General features: G+C 46.7%; 1 protein-coding gene across 4 annotated transcripts in view; it reads left to right on the top strand.

Annotated features, from left to right (window-relative positions):
• The window catches only part of TRIO (trio Rho guanine nucleotide exchange factor), a 354591-nt gene that overhangs the window by 155603 nt on the left and 171895 nt on the right, over positions 1-27093 (top strand). For all 4 annotated transcript variants that reach the window (XM_043887107.1, XM_043887109.1, XM_043887111.1 and 1 more), the window contains exons 8-10: positions 3057-3188; positions 11955-12185; positions 26307-26429. In XM_043887107.1, the coding sequence (XP_043743042.1) occupies positions 3057-3188; positions 11955-12185; positions 26307-26429 (486 nt within the window). The remainder of the gene's footprint in view (positions 1-3056; positions 3189-11954; positions 12186-26306; positions 26430-27093) is intronic.

Genomic DNA, 27093 nt, shown 5'->3' with positions numbered 1-27093 from the left:
GCTTACGTATTAATCACTCTTCCTTCGTCTGCCTGCCTCACGTTTGCAAACTGGCTGACCCAGCCTCCTGCCATCCTCTCTGAGCAGTGCTAAAGCGACCACTCTGCTGGGCATCAGGATCTCCAGCTCTGAAGTCAGCTCCTGGTTTGAATTCAGAGTTGCCTGGAATTCCCTTGCATTCTCCTGCCTCTCCTCCACATCTGGCCAGATACTGTGTGTTCACTCATTTGGTTTTGTTGTTTAGTCGCTCAGTCCTATCCAACTCTCTGTGACCCCATGGACTGCAGCATGCCAGACTTCTCTGTCCTTCACTACCTCCCAGAGTTTGCTCAGATTCATGTCCACTGAGTCAGTGATGCCATCCAGCCATCTCATTCTCTGTCGTCCCCTTCTCCTGCCCTCAGTCTTTCCCAGCATCGGAGTCTTTTCCAGTGAGTCGGCTCTTTGCATCAGGTGGCCAAAGTATTGGAACTTCAGCTTCAGCATCAGTCCTTCCAATGAATATTAAGAGTTGATTTCTTTTAGGGTTAACTGGTTTGATCTCCTTGAAGTCCAAGGGACTCTCAAGAGTCTTCTCCAGCACCACAGTTCGAGAGCATCAATTCTTTGACGCTCAGACTTATGGTCCAGCTCTCACATCCCTACATGACTACTGGAAAAACCATAGTTTTGACTATATGGGCCTTTGTGGGCAAAGTGATGACCTTTGTCGGCAAAGTTATTTGGTTTATATTTGAGCATTTATAGCATCAGAGCCTCAGCTGGTGCTCTGATCCCACTAGAGGACAGTAGCCTCTGTCTGCTGTCTTCCGTTAGGAAGTGTCGGGCTCTGTGATGGGCACCCCCCCGTTGTTCCAAGCCCAAACTGTGTTTGTCGAGATAGTAAGAGGTGTGTGCGTGTGTAGGGGTGGTAGTCAGGTTTTTAAACCAACATCAGAGTCCCCCTCCACCCCATATTCACAGGGCGCATTGTTGTATTAGTAGGCTCTAGGAGGTGCTGTTCTGTGGGTACCTGTTGAACACCACACTTGATCCTAGTCTTTTTTCTTGATGAAGCACCTGTTAACATCCTCCTCCTCTTCGGCTCTCCAGCAGGGATTGCTGCTCTGGTTCGGATCTCCTTTGGGTGTCGAGTTTTTCAGAAGACATTTGGGGCCTGGAGCTGGCCCTTTAAGGGTTGCCATCTTCTAAATCAAAGACAAAAACTACTTGCACAAAAGTCCCTATAAAACCATGGTCAGGTTTCTTTCTGTTGCTGGGTTATTTTAACCCAGTGAACTTAAATGTGCAGAGTCCTTTTTTGATGAGATTTCTGTGTTAATAAGTTGATCTGCTCTATGTTTTTTCAGGTAAATATAATCAGTACTTCTCAGGATACTTTAAGAAATGATAAGTTAATTAACTGTGAAAAGTGAAAGTGAAGTCACTCAGTCGTGTCTGACTGTTTGCGGCCTCATGGACTGACTATAGCCTACCAGGCTTCTCCGTCCATGGGATTTTCCAGGCAAGAATACTGGAGTGGGTTAACTGTAGGCGTCCATAAAACTGCCGGAAGGTTTCTCTTTACTGATAGCCTCAAAAATTGGGGTTAACTGTGTCTTAGCAGTGTTTTTGACTGCTTTTGGAACACCATCCAGGAAATGCTTAGAAATATGCCTAAGTAGTCATATGTGTGTACATGGGAATGGGGAGAGGCATAACATAACTTATTATCCTTCCGTTGTCCTGGTGATGTCAGGAGGAACCATGGGGGAGAGTAGTGAGGACCTTCCCCGGGGCCCGCCTCTGTGTAGCCATGTTTAAAGCTATGTGAAACCACGTGCCTTCAGATGACACTTAATGCCTTGTGAATTGGTTTCCAGCCCTGGGATTTCCATGCAGATATTTTCCTGAGCCAATACATTAATAATAAAGGGATTTTTAGAAACAGTGGTTACTCAGGTGGCTTGTCTAAGTTTCTAAAAATGTCCTATGTACCCAGGAGGTTATTCTCGTATATATTTTAAGAGAATCATAGCATGTTTCTCGTCTGGCAGGTCAGTTACCGTGTTTTAAATAGTCACGCTCTGCATTCCCTGATGAATGGAAAGACAGCGAGAACTAAAGAGAAAAGAGGAGAAACCCAGGAAAATGCGTTGTCTGTTTATTTGAATTAGTGTTAATTGAATTCGCATCCTTGATTGAGCCTTCTGCTGCTTGCCTTTGACACTTACCATGATGGATGCTGTTGGGGTCTCCCTAGGAAGTTTGGCTGTGATTTCTCAGCTATTGATGAGGCGGGGGTGGCAGTGGAGAAGGCTGAGGACAGGTCAGCAGCCATGGCCGAGGACTGCTGCCTGCCGGCCCTTCCCGTTTACATGCACAGCAGGGACACCCCAAAGATTCCGCCACCTCCCTCAGCCTTCCTTCCCTCCAGAGGGCACAGCTCTGGAGTTTCGGCCTCCTTCCCAGCATCTCCTTTAATTCCTGTGTGTATTTACTCTTGAAAAGGTAGGCAGATGGACCCTCTGGTCTTCGTACTGTTAGATAGATGACTTCAGGAATCTTCCACTGCCTTTGTAATGAAAGAGGAGAGTAGGAGGGCTGGACCGCAGCTCTGGGAGTAGCCCACCTTGCTGCGGGGGGAGGTGGGGTGCAGGTGGACCGGGTGGCCATGACCCCCATGGCCAGCAGTGCAGAGCAGATGGAAACACGGATTCAACTGTGAAATGGGAGAATTAACCAGATTCCCTGAAAAACAGCAAACGCAGGGCAAAGGCGCTCCCAGGAGTGACCACAGAGCCACCCAAGGCTGTCATTTCAAATGCAGGTTCTTGGGCCACCTCCAAATCTGCCTGAAGCTGGGGGGGGGGGGACGGGGCGCTGGTTTGCAGAGTCCAGGAATCTGGTTTGAGAACCCAGGTCAGTGCCATTTGATCCAGGGAGTCAGCCATGCTCTCTTCCTAGACACTCTTTCAGCCACCCTTATTTCAAAGCCATGTTGAAAGAGGGCTACTTCTGAATATCGTTTGATGTTGGTAGACATGATCTTTTTGTTTTTGTTTAAACCACCCCAGTATATGAGCAATGTGGACTCGTGGTGCAAGGCCTGCGGCGAGGTGGACCTGCCCTCGGAGCTCCAGGATCTGGAGGACGCCATCCACCACCACCAGGGGGTGTACGAGCACGTCACTCTTGCTTACTCCGAGGTGAGTGCGCAGCTCTTCTATTGCCGTGGTAAAGCAACACTGTCTTTGTGTCATAACACCTGAAGCCAGGAAGATCAAAGCTTTGGCTAGCCTAGAATAAACGCACAAGTTCCGAGTTGAACTGCGGTTTCCTTATGACTTCTGAGCTCCATGGAGGGTGAGGCTGGTAAGTAAGAAAGGATGGAGGCAGACAGCAGACTCCTCACAGCCCTGAGGTGTTTGTGGATATTTTTTTTCAGAGTGCTCAGATTTTCATCTGTGCTAATAAACGGAAGTTTAACATTTTTGACTGCATGTATTTAGGAAAGATGTATATTACGTGCAGTGCAGTCTTGTCAAACTCCATTGGCTCTTCCTGAATGCATCTTTATAGAAACGAGGGAAGCCTGATGCAGTGTCTTGTTCTGGACGCCACAGCACACACAGTTGTTTTCAAGTATGTCTGGTTGCCTGCTCTTTCAGGAATCTCAGTGGAACATTTTCTTTATTATAAATTCATTATTTAACGTATTCCTGCTTTATCTTCTGCCACCTTCTGTGCCAGGCTGTGCTGTCAGGCCATGATGTAACCACTTATTTAATGCCCGCAGCTCTGGGGCTGGGACTGTTCCCGCCCCCTGTTACAGATGAGGGAACAGCACAGAGGCGAAGTGACCTGTGCCCGGTCCTCAGCTGTAGGAGGAGGAGCGGGGACTGACCCTAGACAGGCTGCCCATGAGTCTCAGCCACCACTGTGCTCCCTCCGTGTCTTACCCCACGCCAGATGCAGCGATGACACCAAATACACGCCCGGTCCAGGGGTGTCAGTCTTGTCCACGTTGTGGTCATCTGCCCCTTCCGACCCAGTCTCCTTTTGTTTATGATGCTGGTCAAGTTTCCGGAGGTGAGTGGTGAGTGGGTAGGAGTTCAGTGTGTGCTCGCTTTCTGCACTGCTCGTGAGCATCTGTCATACTATATGCTGATCCGAAACATTCCCGTGAGACTCAGGGAGAAAATGCCTCAGCCGCCCTGGCGGAGAGCTGAGCCCAGAGGAGATACTTGGGAAACACAGTCAGCCTTCTGTACCTGTGGGTGTGCGATGTGGATACGCAGGACCAGCTGTTCTAGGCTGTTTTATACAAGACACTTGAGCATCCGCTGACTTTGGTGTCTTTGGGTGGGGAGAGTCCTAGAACCCTTCTCCCTCATTACCAAGGGATGACTATGTTTAAATCCAGATTTTCCTTGATCTGAACCGCAGCCACACCTGTCAGAGTTGTCTGGCATTTGCTTTTCAGTCTTGACACATCCTGGTCCGCCAAGCAGTTGTCATTCTCACACCTTGAGCCCAGGTCTCCTGACCCTGTTCTGTCCGTGGGTGAATTAAATGGACATGTGATATCCTCCAGTGTTTGCTTCAGAATGTGGTCTGATCTCCTGCCCATGAAAGTTGATGTCTGTGTATTTGTGTCTCTGGACACCTCTTTACCTAACAGGATCCCTTTTAAACACTATTCTGTGTTGTCATGCAGTTAAAAAATAGTCAACTCTGTATTGCATCCAGTGTTTATTAGGAACTGTATAAATAAGTGACAGCTTTTTTAAGAGTAAAAGTGAAAATTGAATAGATCTGTAATTTTTTAATCACAATGATTGATGAGGAAAGTATGAGTTCCAAAAAGCATAAAGTTCTTTCTCCCAGTGTACCATCTCCATGGTGCCATCTAATTTTGACCTGTAACACAGAAAATGAATGAATGACCCTGTTATCCCTGGTGTAATGAGGCCTTCACTCGTGCTTTCTAATGATTTTCTCGGGAGCTGCTTTGGAAGTGGTAGCTTCCAGATTACCATGGGATTGAACAGTTCTCACACCAGGTGATTGGCAGGACTGGGCTGCAGTCTTGACCTGCACGGACTTAGCTTGGCCTTGCCTGACCTGACCAGCCTCATCCTCCAGCCTCATGGCCAGGCAGCTTGTCTGCGGCCCTTGGCACTCTGGCAAAGCACAGAATTCTCTCACCGTTTCCACTGCCTTCAACAAAAGGGTCATCTTGACATGGGAATTTTGATTTACCTATGATGCAGTTTCATTAGATCTTAAATTGGCACTAATAGTGTAAAATAATCTGATGGCAAGTAAACAGCTTCCCAAGCTGTGTCAGACCACAATTTTTAGCCTAAAATATGTTTGCAGCTGAGCTGTGAATTTAAGGCGATGGTAATTGGAACTGTTGGACAGAGAAGACTTTCAGTAGAGGAGAAGGAGGGATTTCTTTTTTCTTTTTGCCCTTTAAATTATTTAAAATCTGAAATAGTTTCATGCTGTAGAAAAATGTTAGAGCAGAGAGCTCCCCCCTTGCCTTGACCAGATTGCCCAGTTTTATGCTCTGTCTGCGCCCCCTGGCCCCCACCCGTGTCCAGATACCGTGACCTGATACCACATCACCACTGATACAAACAGCCATCCATCCAGTGGACCATCTGTCTCCCCTGTCCCAGCTACGTCTCTCTCTTTCCAGCCCCAGAAGCATGCAGTGGACATATCTTCACACTGAAACATTCCTCAATCTTTCACTGCCCCATGTCTTTGACAGTCAGAGATTCCAGGTCTTTCCATCTGTAGCATGACCCTCAGCTCCTTGCCCGTGTGCGCTGCCTGGGTTGAGTGTCAAACCAGGGGCACAGGACACCAAGCCCTCCTGCAGCTGACGGTGTTAACCTTGAGCGCCTGGTGAGCTGGGTGTCTCACCAGGTTTCTCCACTGTAAACTCCCCAGTTAAAAATTCGTCTTGAATGAGCATGTTGTGGGGCAATGTACTGATATAACAGGAAACACCTTGATCTGAGGATAGTGCCGTGAGTGCTGGAGAAGACCGTGGGGCGGGGGGACCCTCCAGGCTCAGCGTGGAGGGCTCTGCCCTGTTGGCGAGCCACACCCCGTGAAGGAAGCGCCGTAGATGACGCTGGTTCGAGTCAACACATAAAAGTTTTGAAGACGGACCACCGTTTCTTCACAACATGCCGAGTGTACGTTCACTTCGATAAATGACTGCCTTTATGCAGCGTGTGTATTTTGCCCACTTTGGTCAAATCATGGGAATACTGTCCTAGCACTGAGGACCTGATCCAGCACCACGTTCAGACCTCACTGACCTGTCACAGGTCATGCTTGGCTCTCGGTTTGTTGGGTTTTGCAGCCACCGGCAGTGATCTCCAGGTACTGATCTCTTTCTTTAGATCAGAGCAACAGCCTGCATGCCAGTGAAGGGGACTCCTGCTGGAGACGCTGAGCTCGAATCAGATTTAGTGAGAAGTGTAGAGACCCAGGTACTGGAATAAGAATAGGCAAACCTCTGAGGTTTGGCGGAACTTTTCATCGGGTGGTGCACAGGAACCCAAGTTACAGATTTTACGTGCAGCTTTGATTAAAAGTAAATAATCAAGAACCAGACCATTGTTCTTGACTTTAAACAGTTAAGTATCCTCTTACATGTTAAGAGCAAACATACCCATGATATGGTAAAATTTTAACCTTCAGCTACTTTTTTGCTTTATTTAGCACTTCCTTTCTTCCTAACTCATTTAGATATTAGAGTGTATTAGTTTGTATATTTATAAAATGTCATGGCAAATAGATGGGGAAATAGTGGCTGACTTTATTTTTCTGGGCTCCAAAAGTACTGCCGATGGTGATTGCAGCCATGAAATTAAAAGATGCTTACTCCTTGGAAGGAAAGTTATGACCAACCTAGACAGCATATTAAAAAGCAGAGAGATTACTTTGCCAACAAAGGTCCATCTAGTTTTTCCAGTGGTCATGTATGGATGTGAGAGTTGGACTATAAAGAAAGCTGAGCACCGAAGAACTGATGCTTTTGAACTGTGGTGTTGGAGAAGACTCTTGAGAGTCCCTTGGACTGCAAGGAGATCCAACCAGTCCATTCTGAAGGAGATCAGTCCTGGTGTTCATTGGAAGGACTGATGTTGAAGCTGAAACTCCAATACTTTGGCCACCTGATGCGAAGAGCTGACTGATTTGAAAAGACCCTGATGCTGGGAAAGATTGAGGGCAGGAGGAGAAGGGGACGACAGAGGATGAGATGGCTGGATGGCATCACCGACTCGATGGATGTGGGTTTGGGTGGATGCCAGGAGTTGGTGATGGACAGGGAGGCCTGGCGTGCTGCAGTTCATGGGGTCGCAAAGAGTCGGACACGACTGAGCAGCTGAACTGAACTGAACTGAACTCTTTGTAAAATGTAACTTCCACTGCCCTTCAAGTCACTGAGCACTATATTCCAAGAAAAACAAAAAGCAGAATGTGAAAAAAGGAGCCAACTTGATCTTTTGAAAAATTATAGCAGGTTAAGTCCTGCTTTTTGATAGTAAATGTTGATTTTCATCTTTTGAGATACTGTCCCTTTGTGAGACAGGGTTTGACTGCCTGAAAGCTGACAACACATTTTTAGACAAAACATACAACTTAAGTAAGTTAATTCAACTGGTTCTATAGTTAAAAAATTCAAAACTGTATCATATACCATAAACTCATATATACTAATTGTTTAGTACTTACATTATATGTGAATAGTTTGGCTGCTATTTTCAATATTTTATTAAAAATATTAGTTAAATTAAAAAATTTGTTTTGTGCTGGTTATTCTGTACCACTTAAAAATCTTTTATTTCTGTACAGTAGAACAGTCCTCTTTATAAAATTCTAACATTTTTCCCCATATAGTTCTTCTACTGTACATAAAAAAGACAAAGACATTTTGCTAAAAGTTACCAAAATGTGCATATGATATCTTTCACATGCTTAACCTGGAGAATCCCAGGGACAGAGGAGCCTGGTGGGCTGCCCTCTGTGGGGTCGCACAGAGTCGGACACGACTGAAGCGACTTAGCAGCAGCAGCACATGCTTAGATAATACCTTTTGAATTGACACGTCTGTGAACAACACACTAAAATAAAGTCGAATTCTTTCTGAAAGTTCTACTGGAGAGGTGCTACGTGGGAGCACGCACTTGAAGTTCCATGGGGTCCAGTTTTGGTAGAACAGATGTTCTCCTGCCTGGGATTTTTCTGGCCACTTCCGCTGGCATGCTCCCTACCCCCAGTAACAATGCAGCAGTAGCACCAACAGAGACAGTTTAATCTCTGCTTACGGCTCCCAGAAGAAAGAGCTTTGCTTAATGTGTCCCCTTATGTTAAGGTGAGATTACACGTTCACGTACTCAGTCATTTCCTACTGCCCCTCCATCATGAGTAGGCATGTTGTTTAGCCCAGTAATGATTCCTACTCTTGAGCTCTGTCAAACAGTTGCACAGATATCAAGAAAGATTAGCTGGAATATTCTTGCTCAGATCATTTATTCTCAGTAGTAGAGTATTAGTGGTGTTGTATGGATGCCTTTGGAAACATGGTAAGATCTGGAAACATTGGTCATTCTGTATTGTGGTTTAAGATTGAAACAGTGGCTTAAGATAGAGGTTGCCTTTTTGCCCGTGGAGAAGTCCCAGGGCTTGCGTTCCAGGGCTGGTCTGGTAGCTCTCTTAGTAAGAGGATGTCTGGATCCTTTTGTCTTTTTGCTTTGCCTCTTTTAGCAGGTAGGCTACTATCCTTACGGTTGCCTCAAGGTCCTCAGTAGCTGCTGAAGCGCTAGCCATCTCCACCAGGTTCCTGGCAGCAGGAAAGAGAAATAGGCAGGGGGAGTGAGCATACCCAGCCTCCTAGGCAGCTTTCTCGGAAGCCCCCTTCCACAGTTTTAACTTCTGCATGTTGGCCACTCCTGTTTATAAGTGGGTCTAGGAAGTGCAGCTTTAGAGCTGGGGTATTGCTGTTCCTGACTGTGGGGTTTGGCTCCGAGGGAGAAGCTAGTGGACTTTGGGAGGCAGCGGTCAGAGTCTGCCGCACCTTCTAATCTGTAGCCTTACGACACGTGTTCACCAAGTCGTATGCTCTGGTGAACATTTCCTGACTGTGTTTTATAAGGAGTAAAAAGCAGAGGGAATATTTGTAAGAAATTCTTTCTAGGTTCTATACAAATGTGAAATATGTAACTTGGAGTATTGGTCCTCAGTCCTAAGAAACACTGCACCTCCACTGTTTGACTGAAATTGTATGATACCTGCTGAAATAAAATGTATGGGTAATCATCTATTTTCAGAAAAAAAATTTGTCTATATAAATTACATATGTGCTACAATATAAATTAGAGACAAAAGAAAGGTAATTTAAAAAAAAGAAAGGTAATTTATGGTAAAAAATTTATTTATTAAGTTTATTTATATTATTTATAAAATAAGTTAAAATAATTATAAATTAATTATAATTTATTAATAAATTACAATATAAATTTTATTTATGTAACTATAATTTATGGTTTTAGTCTACACATACCTAAGTACATGCAAATAGAAAATAATTAGATATTTAGGTGCTGGCCATGTATTTAAAACCTTTGTCAATATGGCCACTGCAGATGCAGACTGGATGTGTGTTATATTTGTGACTCAAATACTGAGAATGTATTATCATACTGGTATTTTATTAATAAAGTGGTGAGCAACTCCTGTGAAGTTTCAGAGAAAATCAAGCATGCCTTCCTTTGATTAACATGTATGCATTTGATTTCCAAGCATGCATTCCTGGAAAAACCAGTGTGTGTTAGAGTAGGAGGAAAAAAGAAAAGCAAAAAAAAAACAAACAACTCATTTATACGTCTCAGCCTAACTCAGATTCCTGGGTTGGTGATAAAGTTCGTGCAGGTTTTCCCGAATGAACTTTTTGGCCAGCCCATACAAAAAGCAGGGTGGTGTTTGATTCGGAGGTAATAGACTGCTTCTCTGAATCGGTCACAATAAATCCTCTCCCCCAAAGAAGTCATCATGCCCTCCGCCCAAATCATTGTATCAGAAGTGCCCGCACAAGTGTCAGTGACTCCGGGGGGCAGCTCCCTTCTTCAGAAGACCTGCATTTCCCCTGTTTTTGTTAGTACACGTGCCTGACACAGTACAGTCGTTTAGTTGTGTCTTTTTCCCCGTTCCCTTTGGTTGTGTCAGCTTGCTTTGTTTCTGCTTCCGTTTTGCCAAGTTGAAGAACTAGATCAGTTTTAATCTGTGAAGTCTGATATCACCAGCCTTCCTAAGGAGGAGTCAGCACTTCCAATGGAGGTCTCAAGTTCTGTTATTAGAAAACAAACATGTCACATCCCAGCACAGTTTCAGTTGTAAGAGGATTAAAGGAGAGATTAGAAAATTCCCCAGGCCTCTCGCTTGCCCCCAGGTTTCAGCTTCTTTTGGCCGGTCCCACTCACCCACTGTCCCTGTCTCCTCTGTGCTAAGACTTTGCCCCTGAACCAGTTTTGTGTCTGTTAGCAAGGCCCTCTTTTGTTCCTCCTTTTCATGGATACCCAAGGAGACTTTCTGAAGAATCTGAGCACAAAGGTCATTGTCATGAGGATGGGCTTAAGAAGCGCCCTGAATCACACATACTTTATGTCCATCCCATCCTTTTGTCCAGTCTGATCATACTGTTTCTACCACACCTGGCATAATCATTCCTAAGTTTAAAAATACATAATGCTTTTCTTTCTGTATTCCACCCACACCTTTCCGTAATTTTTTTGGTTAGTCTGATGACTTTCATTTAACTGTACTTGGATAGTTAACTGCTATAGTAGAGCGCGGAAATCTCCTTTAAAAATAATGGCCGTTTAATTAAAATTACTTCTTTTAAGTTAGTGAACTAAAATAAAGTGGCACTTTAGTTTTCTTTTTATTTTGTGAAGTAAAATTGCTATCCAGCTATGTCATAAAGTGAAAGTACATATTTATGCCTGGTGCTAGATTATTGGGTTTTTTTGTTTTTTTTCCTTAGATTTCAAGATTCAGCTTTAAAATTTTGTTCCATTGTAGTTGCTGTGTTCTCTCTAATATAACTCAAGAAAAGTATTACTTTTAAACTTCAATTTGCAGATAGCCCAGCAATGAAATTTTATATCAGCCCATATGTCATTTGGGTTTTCCCAGATGGCGCTAGACAGTGCAGGAGTCATAAGAGACGTGGGTTCAGTCCCAGGGTCAGGAAGATCCCCTGCAGGAGGGCGTGGCACCCCACTCCAGTATTCTTGCCTGGAGAATCCCATGGACAGAGGAGCCTGGTGGGCTAAAGTCCATGAGGTCGCAAAGGGTTGGACACGACTCAAGTGACCTAGCACTCATGCACACACGCACACATGTGTCATTTAAGACAGAATGTTTGTGTGTGTTAGTCATTGAGTCGTATCAGACTCCGGGACCCCGTGAACTGTAAGCTTGCCAGACTATCCATGGAATTCTCTAGGCAGCAATACTGGAGTGGGTTGCCATTCCCTTCTTCAGGCAATCTTCCCAACCCAGGGATCGAACCGGGTCTCTCCCACTGCAGGTGAATTCTTTACTGTCTGAGCCACCAGGCAGAATACCATGCTTATTAAGACTAGCATCTAGTACAATGTTTTGTGAAAATTGAAAGTCCTTTTAACTCTGTGATTTGCCACATTTGGTTTTGTGACGTCATTGAATAACTGATGGGTTTGTTCTAAATTTTATTTTAGTCTTTATAAAACGTGCCTTTGAGTGAAACTTGACTTAGGTTTGGGTGTGGGTGTGTGTAGGTGAGCGTGTGTCTGTGCCCGCCCGCCGCGCGCTCTGGAGGGCAGGCTCCGTGGCGTGGCCCGGGCAGAGTGTGCCTCTGGAGTGGCCTCCGGCTCATAATGGCTCATGTGTCCTGCCGGCAGGTGAGCCAGGACGGGAAGTCCCTGCTCGACAAGCTGCAGCGGCCCCTGACTCCCGGCAGCTCCGACTCCCTCACGGCCTCGGCCAACTACTCGAAGGCCGTGCACCACGTCCTGGACGTCATCCACGAGGTGCTGCACCACCAGCGGCAGCTGGAGAACATCTGGCAGCACCGCAAGGTGCGGCTGCACCAGCGGCTGCAGCTCTGCGTCTTCCAGCAGGACGTCCAGCAGGTGAGCGGGGCCGCCGCGTGCGGGGTGAGTGTGTGGCTGCAGGTGTCCTAACGGTGGGGGGGCCCGTGTGCAGTCCAGCGGGTGAGCGGGGCCGCCTCGTGGGGGTGCCTGGTGCTGGCGGGCCCGTGGGTACAGGTGTCCTAACGGTGGGGGGGCCCATGTGCAGTCCAGCGGGTGAGCGGGGGCCCCCCTCATGTGGGGTGAGTGTCTGGGTGCAGGTGTCCGCACAGGGGTCCGTGTGGTGGAGCCCCTCCTCTTGGGAGTGACATGTGCTGGATGAGAGTGTGGGTGCGGGTGTCATAGAGGAGACCCGTCTGTGCTCGAGAAAGCAAGATAGGCCAGATGGGGGAGAGGAGAATACACATATGCACACGCATGCACAGACACATGCAGCACAGCTTACGCAAACACGCACGTGTGCGTACACACATGTGCAGCTTCTGTCTCGCCATGAGTGAGAGCCGCGCTTTGAGCACGCATGTTCAGGCTGCTCACGCCCTGAGCCCGTGTGCCCGGACCACAGCAGACGAGGCAGGGTCTCCCCCGGAGCCCCTCAGTTCCGGTCTCGCAGCAGGGCCTCCTCAGTTACGTTTATTTGTGAGAACAGTGCCCCGGGTGCTTGTGCACGGTGCTGGGACAATCTTAGGTCTGTCTCCACTCGGATTATTCAGTCGTAAGCCAATCGTGTTTCTCTCCCCACGTGGCAGGAAGTGCCATCTCAGAGGCTCCAGGGTGCTTCCTAAGTAGTTGTCTAATTAACGTAAAGTGGGCTTTTACGACTGTCTGTTGCTAAACAGTTGACACCTTTGTTGTTGTTACAAATGTAAGAGTAAGCCCGGTCCTGGTACTGTGTATTCCCGATGAAATAAGGAAGATTGTCTTGCTACCAGGGTTTTGAGAATTAAAGCTGGGGAGCTTATAAAATACGATGTAGCTTTAGTAAGATGATAAAAGTCATGTCTTTACCCTAAAACAGAGGGGAAGGCAATGGTGTAGATGAGGTGTCACTTGCGATGAGGAATTCTGGGTGTGCAGGGAAGCCCGTGGCATCCGGGGAGGTGGCTTGAGGCCACAGCGATGGGTTGGGGACAGAGCCTTCCTCTGGACCCGGAGCGTGGCTCACTCTGCAGTCCCCCGAGGGCCACCTGAAGGCCAGGGGTGTCCGCTGTCTGGGCTGACATATGGGAGTACACTTGGGTCCTCCACACACACTGACCACCCTTCTGCTCTCAATGGGAGTCTGGTGAGTTCCAGATCCTTTTAATGACTCTCTCTGTGTATGTATTTAATAATTGTATTTGTTTATCTATTTCTGGCTCTGCTGGGTCTTCACTGCTGTGCGGGCTCTCTCTAGTTTCGGGGAGCAGGCTCTGCTCTCTAGGGACGGTGCTCTTCGCTGCCGCTTCTCTTGTTGCAGAGCACAGGCTCTGGGGCACGTGGGCTCAGTCATTGAAGTTCCCGGGCTCTAGAACACAGGCTCAATAGTTGTGGCCCATGGGCTTAATTGCTCCACAGCATGTGGGATCTTCCCGGATCAGGGATCAAACGTGGATGTCCTGCATTGACAGGTGGATTCTTTACCCCTGAGCCACCTGCGAAGCCCCTATGTTGTTTAATTTTCGCATAGTTTGGTTTGATTCTGCTGATGGTTTTTGAGTTCTCTGAAGTGCGCGTGTTCACAGCGCCTCAGGAATCATCATTTTGATGCAGCGTGTGCTTCTTTGCGATGCTGTTTTAGTCATAGAAGGTGACTGGCAGGGAAAGAAGATGGAGGAGTCATGGTCTCGGTGTGACCGTGAGAACTGAAGTCGTGAGGTTGAAAGCACCATTATTAGTTTCTCTTAATTGTCCCCAAGCTGTCACAAACTGTGAAATATTAAGAGTTTCACTGTAATTATTAAAGGATTTTCTCGCCTGTGTCCATATCCCTTGGATCAGGTGCTCATTGCGTATCCACGGGCCAGCATGCACTCTTGCCCCATGACGAGAGCAGCAGCTGTCCTCTGCCTTCTCCAGCTCTCCGAGCTCCTTGGGGGGCCCAGTCGCATAAGAATAAGCCCCTGGGCCACTCTCTTCAGAAAAGGAAGCTTTTGGGAATAGGCTGATGAGTCTGACCACCTAGCTTAGTGCCTAACACTAGCTGTGCTTGAATTTGAAAACAGCCAACATTAATTTTTCTAGGTAGAAAGGTAATTATGATAATTGCAAAACCAGTTCATTAAGCCAGCCATGTTTTTCTCAGGAACCAGAACAGGGTAGGATGTGGGCAGGAGAAGGTGTTTTGCAGTCCACGGCTCTGTGAGCATTTTGTAGAAATAATAATTGCTCTTGAAGGGAAACGTTTTGTCAATTAAATGATCGGGAATGGTTTGGACTCGTTATGCAAACAGGAAATTGCTCTGTCGGTTTGGCTTGTGAGACAAGGAACCGAGTTGATAGCATGAAGCAGAGCGAGCAACTGCCCTCAGAGGATTCTGTAGGATGTCAGAACTGCAAATGTGTTTCTGAAACTCGAGAAGTTAATCACACACAGGGAAAAATTCTGCTGTCTTGAGCACAGGCCAGGAAAGGTGAGCTGAGGATAAGCGAAGAAAATAGTAGAGCTTTAGAAAGATGCGTCAGCAGAAGATACACTTGTAAAGACCAAAGCAGTCAAAGTCCACAGAAACATAATAAGCCAATTAGAGATCCCACGTGTGGTTTTGTTGGCTTGCTTTGGGTTGTGAAGCGGCATCTGTAAATACTGAGGAAGAAGAAAAACAGCTTCCACACGAGCAGTGAGGATGAAGACGTTTATGTGAAGATGGCCCTCCCAGAAGAGTGTACCCCCGTTTGTGGAAAATTTCTTGCAAGAAAAGATGCGAGACCATTAATAGCGAGTGCCCCCGAGGAAGGGAAGGCTTGGGGGAGATGGCATCTGATTTTTAAAACACGCGTAATTTTGGTTTAGTGGTTAGTTTTCTTTTGTTTGTTTGTTTTTATAACAAGCAAAGGCAATTTCATAATTTCTGTGTGGACAGTGTTTGGGGTGGGAGTCAGGCGCTGTGGGGTGGGAGGGCTTAAGTGCTGTCCCAGAGCAGTGACCCTGCGTCCAAATCAAAGGATGGGGGTGAGGCAGGCGGCTGAAAGGCTTGCTGAAGACTTGCCCAAACACACGTCCTACATACTAGACAGTATTAACCTTGGTCATCGTTAGCTTAAAAATGAAAGAAATACCATTTGTCATTCCCAGGTGGTGCTAGTGGTCAGAACCCACCTGCTAGTGCAAGAGACTAAGAGACCTGGGTTCGATCCCTGGGTGGGAAATATCCTCTGGATGATGAAATGGCAACTCACTCCAGTATTCTTGTCTGGAAAATCTCATGGACAGGGGAGCCTGGCGGGCATACACCATAGGGCCACAAAGAGTCGGACTTGACAAAGTGACATCACATGCACGATGTCGTATTTCCTGGCGATCACATAGTGTCCTGTTCCTTTCATCTCTGCTTTACTCTCAGGGCAGCCCTCAGTGGCTGTTTGGCTGAATGAATGAATGAATGAATGAATGAAGACTTGTGCGACTGCCAGGCAGTGTTTTTCAGTTTAGGACCAGCTTCAGTTTACCATAACAACACACTGCATCGTTGCTGCACTCCTTCACGTGGGGTGGGAGTGTCGGAAGTAGGCCGTAGCAGGATGCCATCAAACCCATTCTCCCACTTAACTGATGTGGTCTGCCCACCTCTCGGCTTGGTGGATTTAGTGGCTTCAACATGTTGAGTGAGGTGAATGGGTGCCAGAAACCCGGTTTCCTGAAGTAGGCTGACTCCCCCCAAAGAAGCCCCTCTGACGGGGAGATCCTCTTCTAAAAAAGCCCGTGGGTCCTCCCCTCTAGTCCCACCACAGTCCTTCATGTGTGTGAGCATCACCCTCACTGAGTTATATCTTGGAAAAACTCTTCTCCAGGTGGGTGTTGGACTATTTTTTTGGGGGGTTGGGGTCGGGTGTTGGACTGTTAGCTAATACTCTGGAAAAAAAAAAGGTCCATTGAATTAGCCCATAACATGCTCCGAGTTAGCGCCTGTGTCTTTACCTGTTGTATGATTTTGCCAAGGCATGAACTTGATCTTGCCCATTAAGCTGCTCCCCAGATGAGGGAGTAAATAAAACTAGCCACCCTCATGGGGATCGTCTACCTGCTATGCATGTGCCATCTAATGGGACATCTCTGTGCCATAAGGACGTAAGCGGATTTGGGGGTTCCAAGGAGCTTTGTCCAAACCCTAAAACATCAGGGGTACAGCGTGTAATCAAGATGAAGGCTCCTGTACATCGAGATGTAAGTGACAGTTTGGGGGTGCCAGGAAGGCCTTCCTGGGAGATGCATGGTTTGAGCTGGTCTTAGACGGGTGGTTGGAAAGTCAGGCGGTCGAGGACTGGGCGACAGGAACTGGGGGAGAGAGGAGAGATGCAACGGCAGTGTCTGTCTGGAGACCCAGGTGGCGGCAGGTCTGGAACGGTGACCTCCATGCCTAAGGCTCTAGAGTTGTTTCTGTGAGCTTCGGGACACACTGAGGGGACGGTTTTGTGAACCTGAGCGCCCGGAATGTTTCTGTCCTCTTTAGTGCTCTCGGCCAGCCTGCGGAGGGTTAGCGCTTCCCCATTTCACCACATCAAGGTCAAACCCGCAGGCTGTGGGCTTTGACTTGATTCTGTGGTAGTAGAGGATGGGTAGGCTTAAAACTCAACATTCAAAAAACTAAGATCATGGCATCTGGTCCCATCACTTCATGGCAAATAGATGGGGAAACAATGGGAACAGTGAGAGACTATTTTTGGGGGGCTCCAAAATCGCTGCAGATGGTGACTGCAGCCATGAAATTAAAAGACATCTGCTCCTTGGAAGAAAAGCTATGACCGACCTAGACAGCATATTAAAAAGCAGAGACATTACTTTGCCAACAAAAGTCCGTCTAGTGAAAGGTATGGTTTTTCCAGTGGTCATATATGGATGTTAGAGTTGGACGATAAAGAAAGCTGAGTGCCAAAAAATTGATGCTTTTGAACTGTGGTGTTGGAGAAGACTCTTGAGAGTCCCTTGGACTGCAAGGAGATCCAACCAGTCCATTCTAAAGGAAATCAGTCCTGGGTGTTCATTGGAAGGACTGATGTTGAAGCTGAAACTCCAAGACTTTGGCCACCTGATGGGAAGAACTGATTCATTTGAAAAGACCCTGATGCTGGGAAAGGTTGAAGGTGGGAGGAGAAGGGGACGACAGAGGATGAGACGGTTGGATGGCTTCACCAACTCAATGGACATGAGTTTGAGTAGGCTCTGGGAGTTGGTGATGGACAGGAAAACCTGGCATGCTGCAGTCATGGGATTGCAGAGTCAGACACGACTGAGCGACTGAACTGAAATGAACGGAGAGGACGGGATCCACTCATCCTGGAAAGATGGCTCTGGTTGTAGGGTGACGAGTGCGGTGTGAGAGCAAGATTCCAGGTGGGGAGATAGGCTCGGTGCCCATCATGGACCGACATGCAAGTCAGGGGGTCTTGGAGGACAGGGATGAAAGTCTAAGGGGCACTGGGCTGTGTCTTATTCTCTGGTGTTTTTAGCAAGTGTCTGGGATAATAGATACTCAGTATTTGTTGAATGAATGAATGAGTAGATGAAGAAATGGAAGAAATTCCCCGATTTTGCTAATTGAAGACTATCTTTGTTTACGTTAGAATGGGGGAGAGTTGGCCCTCCATTGGAGTCGTTGTCTAACTGGATCTTCCTGAAGGAACCTTCATGGTTAATGTTGGGGAGTTAGGGGTGACCGGAGAAGGGAGGGATCACTTCCTTGCCTGGGAACGTTGCCAGCATGGGAGATCTTTAAAATATTGACGATTTCGGCCCCTTGAACACAAAGAAATGGGTTTCAGGAGAAGCAATGGGTCCACGGAGAAGCAAGTCATGGTTCCGCCTTGGGTCCTGGGCTGCTAGGCTTTTGCCAGCTAGGTTTTTTACATCCTTCAGTGATGCCTGACCCCGGGGGTTCTACCCACACTGGGCCTGGCTCTTCAGGGATGGTCCCTGCGTCTCACCTGTCCTGTGCTTGTTACTTGAAGTCAGAAGGATGGGTTTTCTCATGGGATCATTACAGAACCTCAAGGTTTAATGTCCTCTTCTGTTTACATTCCCACAGTCACAGATCTGATTGCATCTCCTGATAAGAATGGTTAGGGGATGTTCATCTTTCCTGGAGAGTTTCTCAGGTAGAGTTAGGGAGTCCTGGAGTGAATATTTGCCTAGGGATTGGGAACCTGCCGGGAGCAGACAGAGGCTGACTGCTGATCTTTTTGGTGGCTTCAGGGCGAGCTTTCAGTGCCTTTTATCACAGGACCGGAGAAGAGACTTGACTGTCAGTCATCTTAGTAACCGCAGCTCGGAAGGAGCCCACAGTTCAACTGTTAAGAAAGGTGGGAGAAGAGACTAATCTCTTGCCCACAGGGGATGCGATAAGGAAGGCAGGGTGTGGAGCTGTGAGCCAGTGGGACGGGGCGTGGGAACCCAGGGGACTTAGGGGTCAGGATGACAAGAAGAGGACAGAGCCCAGGACAAGCCCCAGGCATCTTGGTCTCCCCACTATGGAGACCAGCCGCATCACCAGGGGCCCCTAAGGCAGCCGTCCTCAGCCTTTTTGGCACCAGGCACCAGTTTCATGGAAGACACTCTCCACGGACCAGGGGACAGTTTTGGGATGATTCAAGCGCGTTATGTTTATTATGCACTTTATTTCTTTATTATTACATCAGCTCTCCCTCAGATCATCAGGCATTAGATCCTAGAGGCTGGGGACCCTTGCCGTAAGGGGGAAGTGCCAAGGGATTAACTGTGTATGCATATGTGTATATGTGTATTTCTGTAGTTGTATGTGTATATCTATAGTTCAGTAGCTAGACTGAAGCTGTGCATAACATCTGGACCTATATCCTAGATAACATCTGGAAATATTAAGATACTTCTTGCAATCTGAGGGCTGTCTTTTCACCTTGCTTATAGTTTCCTTTGTAGTGCAAAAGCTTTTAAGTTTCATTAGGTCCCATTTGTTTAGTTTTGCTTTTATTTCCAATATTCTGGGAGGTGGGTCATAGAGGATCTTGCTGTGATTTATGTCGAAGAGTGTTTTGCCTATGTTCTCCTCTAGGAGTTTTATAGTTTCTGGTCTTACATTTAGATCTTTAATCCATTTTGAGTTTATTTTTGTGTATGGTGTTAGAAAGTGTTCTAGTTTCATTCTTTTACAAGTGGTTGACCAGTTTTCCCAGCACCACTTGTTAAAGAGGTTGTCTTTTTTCCATTGTATATCCTTGCCTCCTTTGTCAAAGATAAGGTGTCCATAGGTTCATGGATTTATCTCTGGGCTTTCTATTCTGTTCCATTGGTCTATATTTCTGTCTTTGTGCCAGTACCATACTGTCTTGATGACTGTGGCTTTGTAGTAGAGTCTGAAGTCAGGCAGGTTGATTCCTCCAGTTCCATTCTTCTTTCTCAAGATTATTTTGGCTATTCGAGGTTTTTTGTATTTCCATACAAATTGTGAAATTATTTGTTCTAGTTCTGTGAAAAATACCGTTGGTAGCTTGATTGGGAGAAAATAATAGCAAATGAAGAAACAGACAAAGGATTAATCTCAAAAATATACAAGCAACTCCTGCAGCTCAATTCCAGAAAAATAAATGACCCAATCAAAAAATGGGCCAAAGAACTAAACAGACATTTCTCCAAAGAAGACATACAGATGGCTAACAAACACATGAAAAGATGCTCAACATCACTCATTATTAGAGAAATGCAAATCAAAACCACAATGAGGTACCATTACACGCCAGTCAGGATGGCTGCTATCCAAAAGTCTACAAGCAATAAATGCTGGAGAGGGTGTGGAGAAAAGGGAACCCTCTTACACTGTTGGTGGGAATGCAAACTAGTACAGCCGCTATGGAGAACAGTGTGGAGATTTCTTAAAAAACTGGAAATAGAACTGCTATATGACCCAGCAATCCCACTTCTGGGCATACACACTGAGGAAACCAGATCTGAAAGAGACACGTGCACCCCAATGTTCATCGCAGCACTGTTTATAATAGCCAGGACATGGAAGCAACCTAGATGCCCATCAGCAGATGAATGGATAAGGAAGCTGTGGTACATATACACCATGGAATATTACTCAGCCGTTAAAAAGAATTCATTTGAACCAGTCCTAATGAGATGGATGAAGCTGGAGCCCATTATACAGAGTGAAGTAAGCCAGAAAGATAAAGAACATTACAGCATACTAACACATATATATGGAATTTAGAAAGGTGATAACGATAACCCTATATGCAAAACAGAAAAAGAGACACAGAAATACAGAACAGACTTTTGAACTTTGTGGGAGAATGTGAGGGTGGGATATTTCAAAAGAACAGCATGTATACTATCTATGGTGAAACAGATCACCAGCCCAGGTGGGATGCATGAGACAAGTGCTCCGGCCTGGTGCACTGGGAAGACCCAGAGGAATCGGGTGGAGAGGGAGGTGGGAGGGGGGATCAGGATTGGGAATACGTGTAAATCTATGGCTGATTCATATCAATGTATGACAAAACCCACTGAAAAAAAAAAAAAAAGATACTTCTTGGACAACTTTGGACTGTTTTAGATTGATTTCCAAATTAAGAATGGGAAAAGTAATTTTTAAAGGTTTGGGAAATTCCTAAAGGTGTCAGCCCGTCTTGGTGGTGATGGTTTGGTTGGAGTTTGATGAGAACATCCAAGGTGAGGGCTTCCCCGGTGGCTCAGATGGTAAAGAATCCATCTACAATGCGGGAGACCTGGGTTCCATCCCTGGGTGGGGAAGATCCCCTGGAGGAGGGCGTGGCACCCCGCTTTAGTGTTCCTGCCTGGAGAAGCCTGTGGACAGAGGAGCCGGGCGGGCTACAGTCAGGGGTCGCCAAGAGTCGGACATGACTGAGCCACTGCGCATGGCACATCCACGGTGAAGCTTTGTGGAGAACAACCTACCTCCCTCCTTTCTTCCCTGCCTCCTTCCCTGAGGTTCTTTGTTGTCCTTAAGAAATTTTATGTACTTCCGTAATTACAGCCAGGATAATATCAGGAGGAGTGAGTTGTATTTTTTTCAGGAGATGGATGGATGGATGGATGGATGGATGGATGATGGAAAAGTTTAGAAGCCTGCCAGCCTCTTTCTGAGGCCTTTCCCCGTGATTCTGCCTCTGCTCCCTTCCGGCCGAGAAGGTGTGCGTGGAGCATGGTTCCTGGTTTTCCTGGGCTCTCGTGGAGGTTATGCAGAAGAGCTCCTGCAATGCAGGGCAAATGGTTCTGAATCATATGTTTGCTCTGTGTAGCTGGAATGTGGTACTTTAAAAAAAAAAAAAAGCTTCTTTTTTCAAGTGAGCCTTAGGCTTAGTCTACTTTGAAATGTTCCAGAACCTGTTTTTTAAAGTGTATTCATTTATGTTGGCGGTGCTGGGTCTTCGTTGTGCACAGGGGCTACTTTCTCGTCGTGGTGCACAGGCTTCTCACTGCAGCGGCTTCTCTTGGGCAGCGCACGGGCTCCAGGCCTGCGGGCTCCAGAGCTGTGGTTCTCAGGCTTTGAGTGCAGGCTCAGTGTTTGGGGCACAGGAGTTTAGTTGCTCCTCGGCGTGTGAGATCTTCTCAGACTTCCCAGGGAAGTCCTGGAAACCATTAAAAAGAAAAAAATGGTTAGGAGTAAATTATAGAAGAAGCTTAATTCTAATTTTGAAATACATCGATGCAAGAAATGAGGAACTGTGGGCTCCGCTGGAGAGGAATAGAGAAATGGCAGGGACCGTTGTTTGTCAGGCCCTGGTGAATGCTGGAACTAGAAGGTTCCTCCTCGCCCCCTCAGTCTCCAAGAGCCCACAGACACGTGTTGAGTTTTGTGTCTGCTTCATTTCACTGTAAATGTTAATGCCACACACATCAGTTCAGTTCAGTCACTCAGTTGTGTCCAACTCTCTGTGACCCCATGGACTGCAGCATGCCAGGCCTTCCTGTCCGTCACCAACTCCCAGAGTTAATTCAGACTCATGTCCATTGAGTCGGTGATGCCATCCAACCATCTCATCCTCTGTCATCCCCTTCTCCTCCCGCCTTCAGTCTTTCCCAGCATCAGGGTCTTTTCAAATGAATCATTTCTTCGTATCAGGCGGCCAGAGTACTGGAGTTTCAGCTTCAGCATCAGTCCTTCCAATGACTATTTAGGACTGATTTCCTTTAGGATGGACGGGTTGGATCATGCCATGTACATCACAGAATTCAGAGCTGGAGGGCCCTGTGATCAGATCACATCTGTATTTGCCATCATTGCTTACAGCCTTGTAATTACATTACAAGCAGGGAGTGAAGTTAAGCAACCTGTAAAATTTCTTGCATGGCTCACCTTTTGACTTAGATGCTGAGACCACTGTCTGGGTCTTAAGTCTCGGTGGCTCCCTGTGGGGTGACCTCAGCCTTGGAGCTGTCACGGTGCCATTAGAGGGCACTGAAGTACAGAGGAACGAGCTTGCCCCACATCCTCCGAACAGCAAGGAGGCATCGACTTCCCAGCCTTGTTCTGCCTATAAAGAAGGACCGACTTCTGCCCTTTTCCTGGCCTGGTTGTTCTTCTAGGGGAGGTCACAGGCAGGGAGATGGCAGCCACCCCCCACTGCTGAGTGAAGGAGGGGCTGGCTGCCCTGCCTTGATGGAGCTCCTGATTGGAAATATTTTTATGTATTAAATGGAAAGTTCTACAAGCTTGTCTTTCAGATGCTCCTTGAGCAGGTGCGTTCATTCAGGATTCCTCGGCTATCTGGGAAACTTGCGAGGAGCAAAAGCCTTGTAGGGAAGTTTGGTTTTGAGTATTATCTTTTTTGTTCAGTTGCTAAGTCATGTCGTACATTTTATAATTGCCTGCCACTGTTTTCAAAATGTGCTTTGGATTTGTAGTCTTCTTGGATTTACTTTCATGTTTGTTGGAAATATAGTTTCACCTGGTATTTATAATTCTGTCTAAAAGAAACCACTAGAAAAATTGTAGCCCATTTGTAAATCCTGAGTGGTCAGATCATAATAGCTTTTCTTTCCAACTGATGCTTTCTGAAGGCTAAGAAAAATAAATTCATATTTTTTTAAACAAAGACTGTGTTTTGCTTCCGCCAGCTCTTTCTGTGGAATAGCGTTTGTCTCTTACTTTTTGAAATTGTGCCTTTACTTCAAGTCTGTGTTGAGTTATCAGTACTCTTCAGGTTTGCTGTTTCCCAAACCTTGTTTTTCTCTCTACAAAACTATTGAGGAATATACAGAATATTTTATAGTTGTAGTTTTAAAAAAGTGTCTCCTAGCCCTTTTGTGCAGGTGGAAGGTAGCATGGGTGTTACATATCTCTTGACTCTTTTCAAATTTAATATATTAATAGTTGGTCCTAGTCTTCCGTCTGGTGCTGGACTCGTGCCCAGAGGACAGTTCGAGTCACTGTATCCATTCTTTGAAGTGGAGACACCATGAAGTTGTCATTGGACATTTCCTTTAGGAGTGAGAGGGGAACCTGTGTTCTGTAATATGTCCTAAGAGACTGTCCCGTAAACAGTACAGCAGCTTGATGTCACGATGCCAGTGGCATTACTTAATAATGGCGGTACTGAAGGTCTCTCTGATCTCAGGAAAGAGAAATAATGTACTGAGTGCACTGGCTAAAGAGCAATGGAATGTCCTAGCCTGTGCTCCCGAAGAACCTGGCCTGAGATGGAGGCTGCCGCAGGTCGTGGTTTGTGGATGTGGACGGCTCATGTGCTGTGTGCTCACCGCACGGGGGTATAAGGTGCCTGGCAGCTCACATCCCCGTTATCATCCCCACTGAGCAGGCAGGAAGCCGCAGCTTAGGAAGGCTATGGCTCAGGGGACTAGAAACGAGGGGAGGGCAGGGGAGCTTGCAGGCAGACTGGGAGGCTGCCCTGACAGACAGACAGATCTAGTAGGAATGACTGAGATCCTGGGTGATGGGCAGAGTGTGGTGTCGACATGAGGTGCAGAAGTGAACTGTGGTAACAAGGAGAACATGTGTCTTCATCCTGAGCACCTGCTGTGAGACTGCACGTCCAGACCCCACCCCACCCTCCACCGTGGACGTGTGCACGCGTGCACACCCACACACCCCAACCCCCACTCATTCTGCAAGGGTCTCTACACACCCCCACCCCCACTCATTCTGCAAGGGTCTCTACACACCCCCACCCCCACTCATTCTGCAAGGGTCTCTACACACCCCCACCCCCACTCATTCTGCAAGGGTCTTTACACACCCCCACCCACACTCATTCTACAAGGGTCTACACACATATACACCCCTACTCCTTCTACAAGGGTCTTCACACACACACCCCTTCTCCTTCTACAAGGGTCTTTACACACACACACACACACACACACACACACACACACACACACACACACACACACACACACACACACACACACACACACACACACACACACACACACACACACACACACACACACACACACACACGTCTACTCATTCTAAAGGGTCTTTACAGAGGACCACCAGAGGTTTATTCAGGCTCCCAGCCCGTTTTCTTTACGATCACTGCTAGCTTGCTAAGCTCTGTGGAGAAAGGTCCCTGCCCTCGATCAGGCCAGAAGGTCGCTGGCGTGGAGCGGAGGAGGACACGTCCAGTTGTCCCTGGACAGCGGGCCCTGGCCCTTTCCAGCTGCCTGTTTCTAGATGTCTGTCTGCACAGCTGATCTGTCTAGGGTGCAGGTGACAAAGGGTGAGGGACCGGTTTTGTAGCCACGAACCTCAAATTAAGGCCACTTTTATTTAGGTTTTTTAACTGAAATATCGTTGGCATGCAGCGTTAGGTTAGCGTCAGGTGTGCTCTGTAGTGGCCTGACCTTTGCACACACCATGAAATGATCACCGTGATAAATTTAGCACCCACCTGTCTCCGTGCAGAGCTGACTGCAGTGTTACCAACGCTGTGCGTTACACCCCCCACCCTGAGGTGCCTTTACTTTAGCCGTTTACCTGCAGACTGAAGTGACTGGTCCTCTTCCAGGGTCCTTCTAGACCACTGTTCTGGTCACGCGGCCCCAGTCGGTTCTTTAGTCCAACATCGTTTGAATCTGTGTGCTTAGTTACCGTGGTTACTAATTACCGAGTCCGAGGTGACCATTAGTACTTTTGCAACACAGGAAATACATGAACAAGTGCCTTCAGGTATTTAAATAATATCTTTTCGTGAAAGTTTCTAGCTAAAGACATCACTGATTGTGTGTTTTTTTGCTGGTTCTCCCCTCTCCATCAGAAGGAGACAGATGTGTCTTTGATGTGGTCTGAATGTTTTGTTGGTACTGTGTGCAGTTTCTCAAGTGCAGAAGCCAGTGAGCTGCTCGGTTCCGGTCGTGACCTTAAACACACTGGGTTGCCTTGTTTTACTTTCACTCTTTCTTCAGTGTGGCGGATTTCAGCTGTCAAGAACTTTTATGTGTTTTTGTTCATGAAATATTCAGCTTTCACAACAGCTTAGTTTATGGAATAAATTATCCTCAAAGACCAGGGCAGGGGCCTTTAAGTGTTTTGTTTTCTTGAGTTTTACTTATATGTTTCGTCTCTTAGAAGAGACAGGAAAACATGAACTCAGTAGTTAAAAACTGGAATTGTCTGAGTCGTGAAGCTTGGAGCCTTATGTTAAGTTAAAGCGCTCCTCTGCGTCTTGATGACTCTGATCCCACACAAAACCCAGGCAGTGTGGGTGGCTCGGTGATGTGTGAACTGGGGTGAGACTTAACTGAATTGTTATTGCATGTAACGTGTACATAAGGAGATTTGCACTTATTAAAGTAAGAGCTGATTACTCCTGATCATGATGGGAAGGCTGATGGAGGTGTAATTCTCAACAAATTAGTGTCTGGTTGCCTCCACTTTTTTTCCTCCCTTGTTTCTTGCGTCTTACAGAGTTTTGGTAAGAGAACTGTGTCTTTAATGGATAGCCCTTCACACAGAACAAGGCCAGCATGGTTTTGATGGCATGTGTGTCTGTGTTTCATTGTAGGTGCTGGACTGGATCGAGAACCACGGAGAAGCATTTCTGAGCAAACACACAGGTGTAGGGAAATCGCTCCATCGGGCCAGGGCTTTGCAGAAACGTCATGAAGATTTTGAAGAAGTAGCACAGGTAAGACCTTACCATTTTCTCCCATAATATCTGTGCTGTTGGTTTTGAATTACGGTTTTAACCCCATCTCTGATGACTTAGCTTCAGCGAGGCGTGTTGGAGATGATGCTTAGATTTCAGAGTGAAGCTGTCTCTGTCTGGGCATGAAGATGACTTAGACAGTGGATCCTATGGTAATATGTGATGGTCTGGAAACAGGAACATGTCTCGGATGTTTTTGCCATATTTCTTGTACTGGTTTCTGTTGACTAGTTTGTAAATTGGGGAATAGCAGTCCTTGAATGTCTATAATGATGGGCCAACATTTCTTTCCCCTCTTCTCTTTCTTTTAAATGCTTGTGCTTCAGAAATAGGAGGCAGGGGGTGGTTCGTTCACAGCCCAGGAATTTGAATGTCGACTGTGATCCTCTCCAGCTGTGTGACTTTGGAAAAGTCTCTTAACCTTTCTGAGGCTGACTCCCTGACCTGAGAAGTAGGTATGGTGGGGGCTGCTGGAAGGAAAAGGAAGTCAGGTGTGTGTGATCCTGCCATGGCTGGTATATCTGGCCCGGGTCTTCCCTGCAGCTCGCTGTTGCTTGGTAAACGTGCCTCTCCTTTTGCTTTCTATTTTAAAAGAAAGAGGAGTGAAAGAAGAAGGGATCATCTTCCCGTGATCTGTATACGA

The sequence above is a fragment of the Cervus elaphus genome, chromosome 25 (assembly GCF_910594005.1).
Source record: "Cervus elaphus chromosome 25, mCerEla1.1, whole genome shotgun sequence".
Classification (NCBI taxonomy): Eukaryota; Metazoa; Chordata; class Mammalia; order Artiodactyla; family Cervidae; genus Cervus; species Cervus elaphus.
This window is presented reverse-complemented; position numbering and strand designations above follow the sequence as displayed.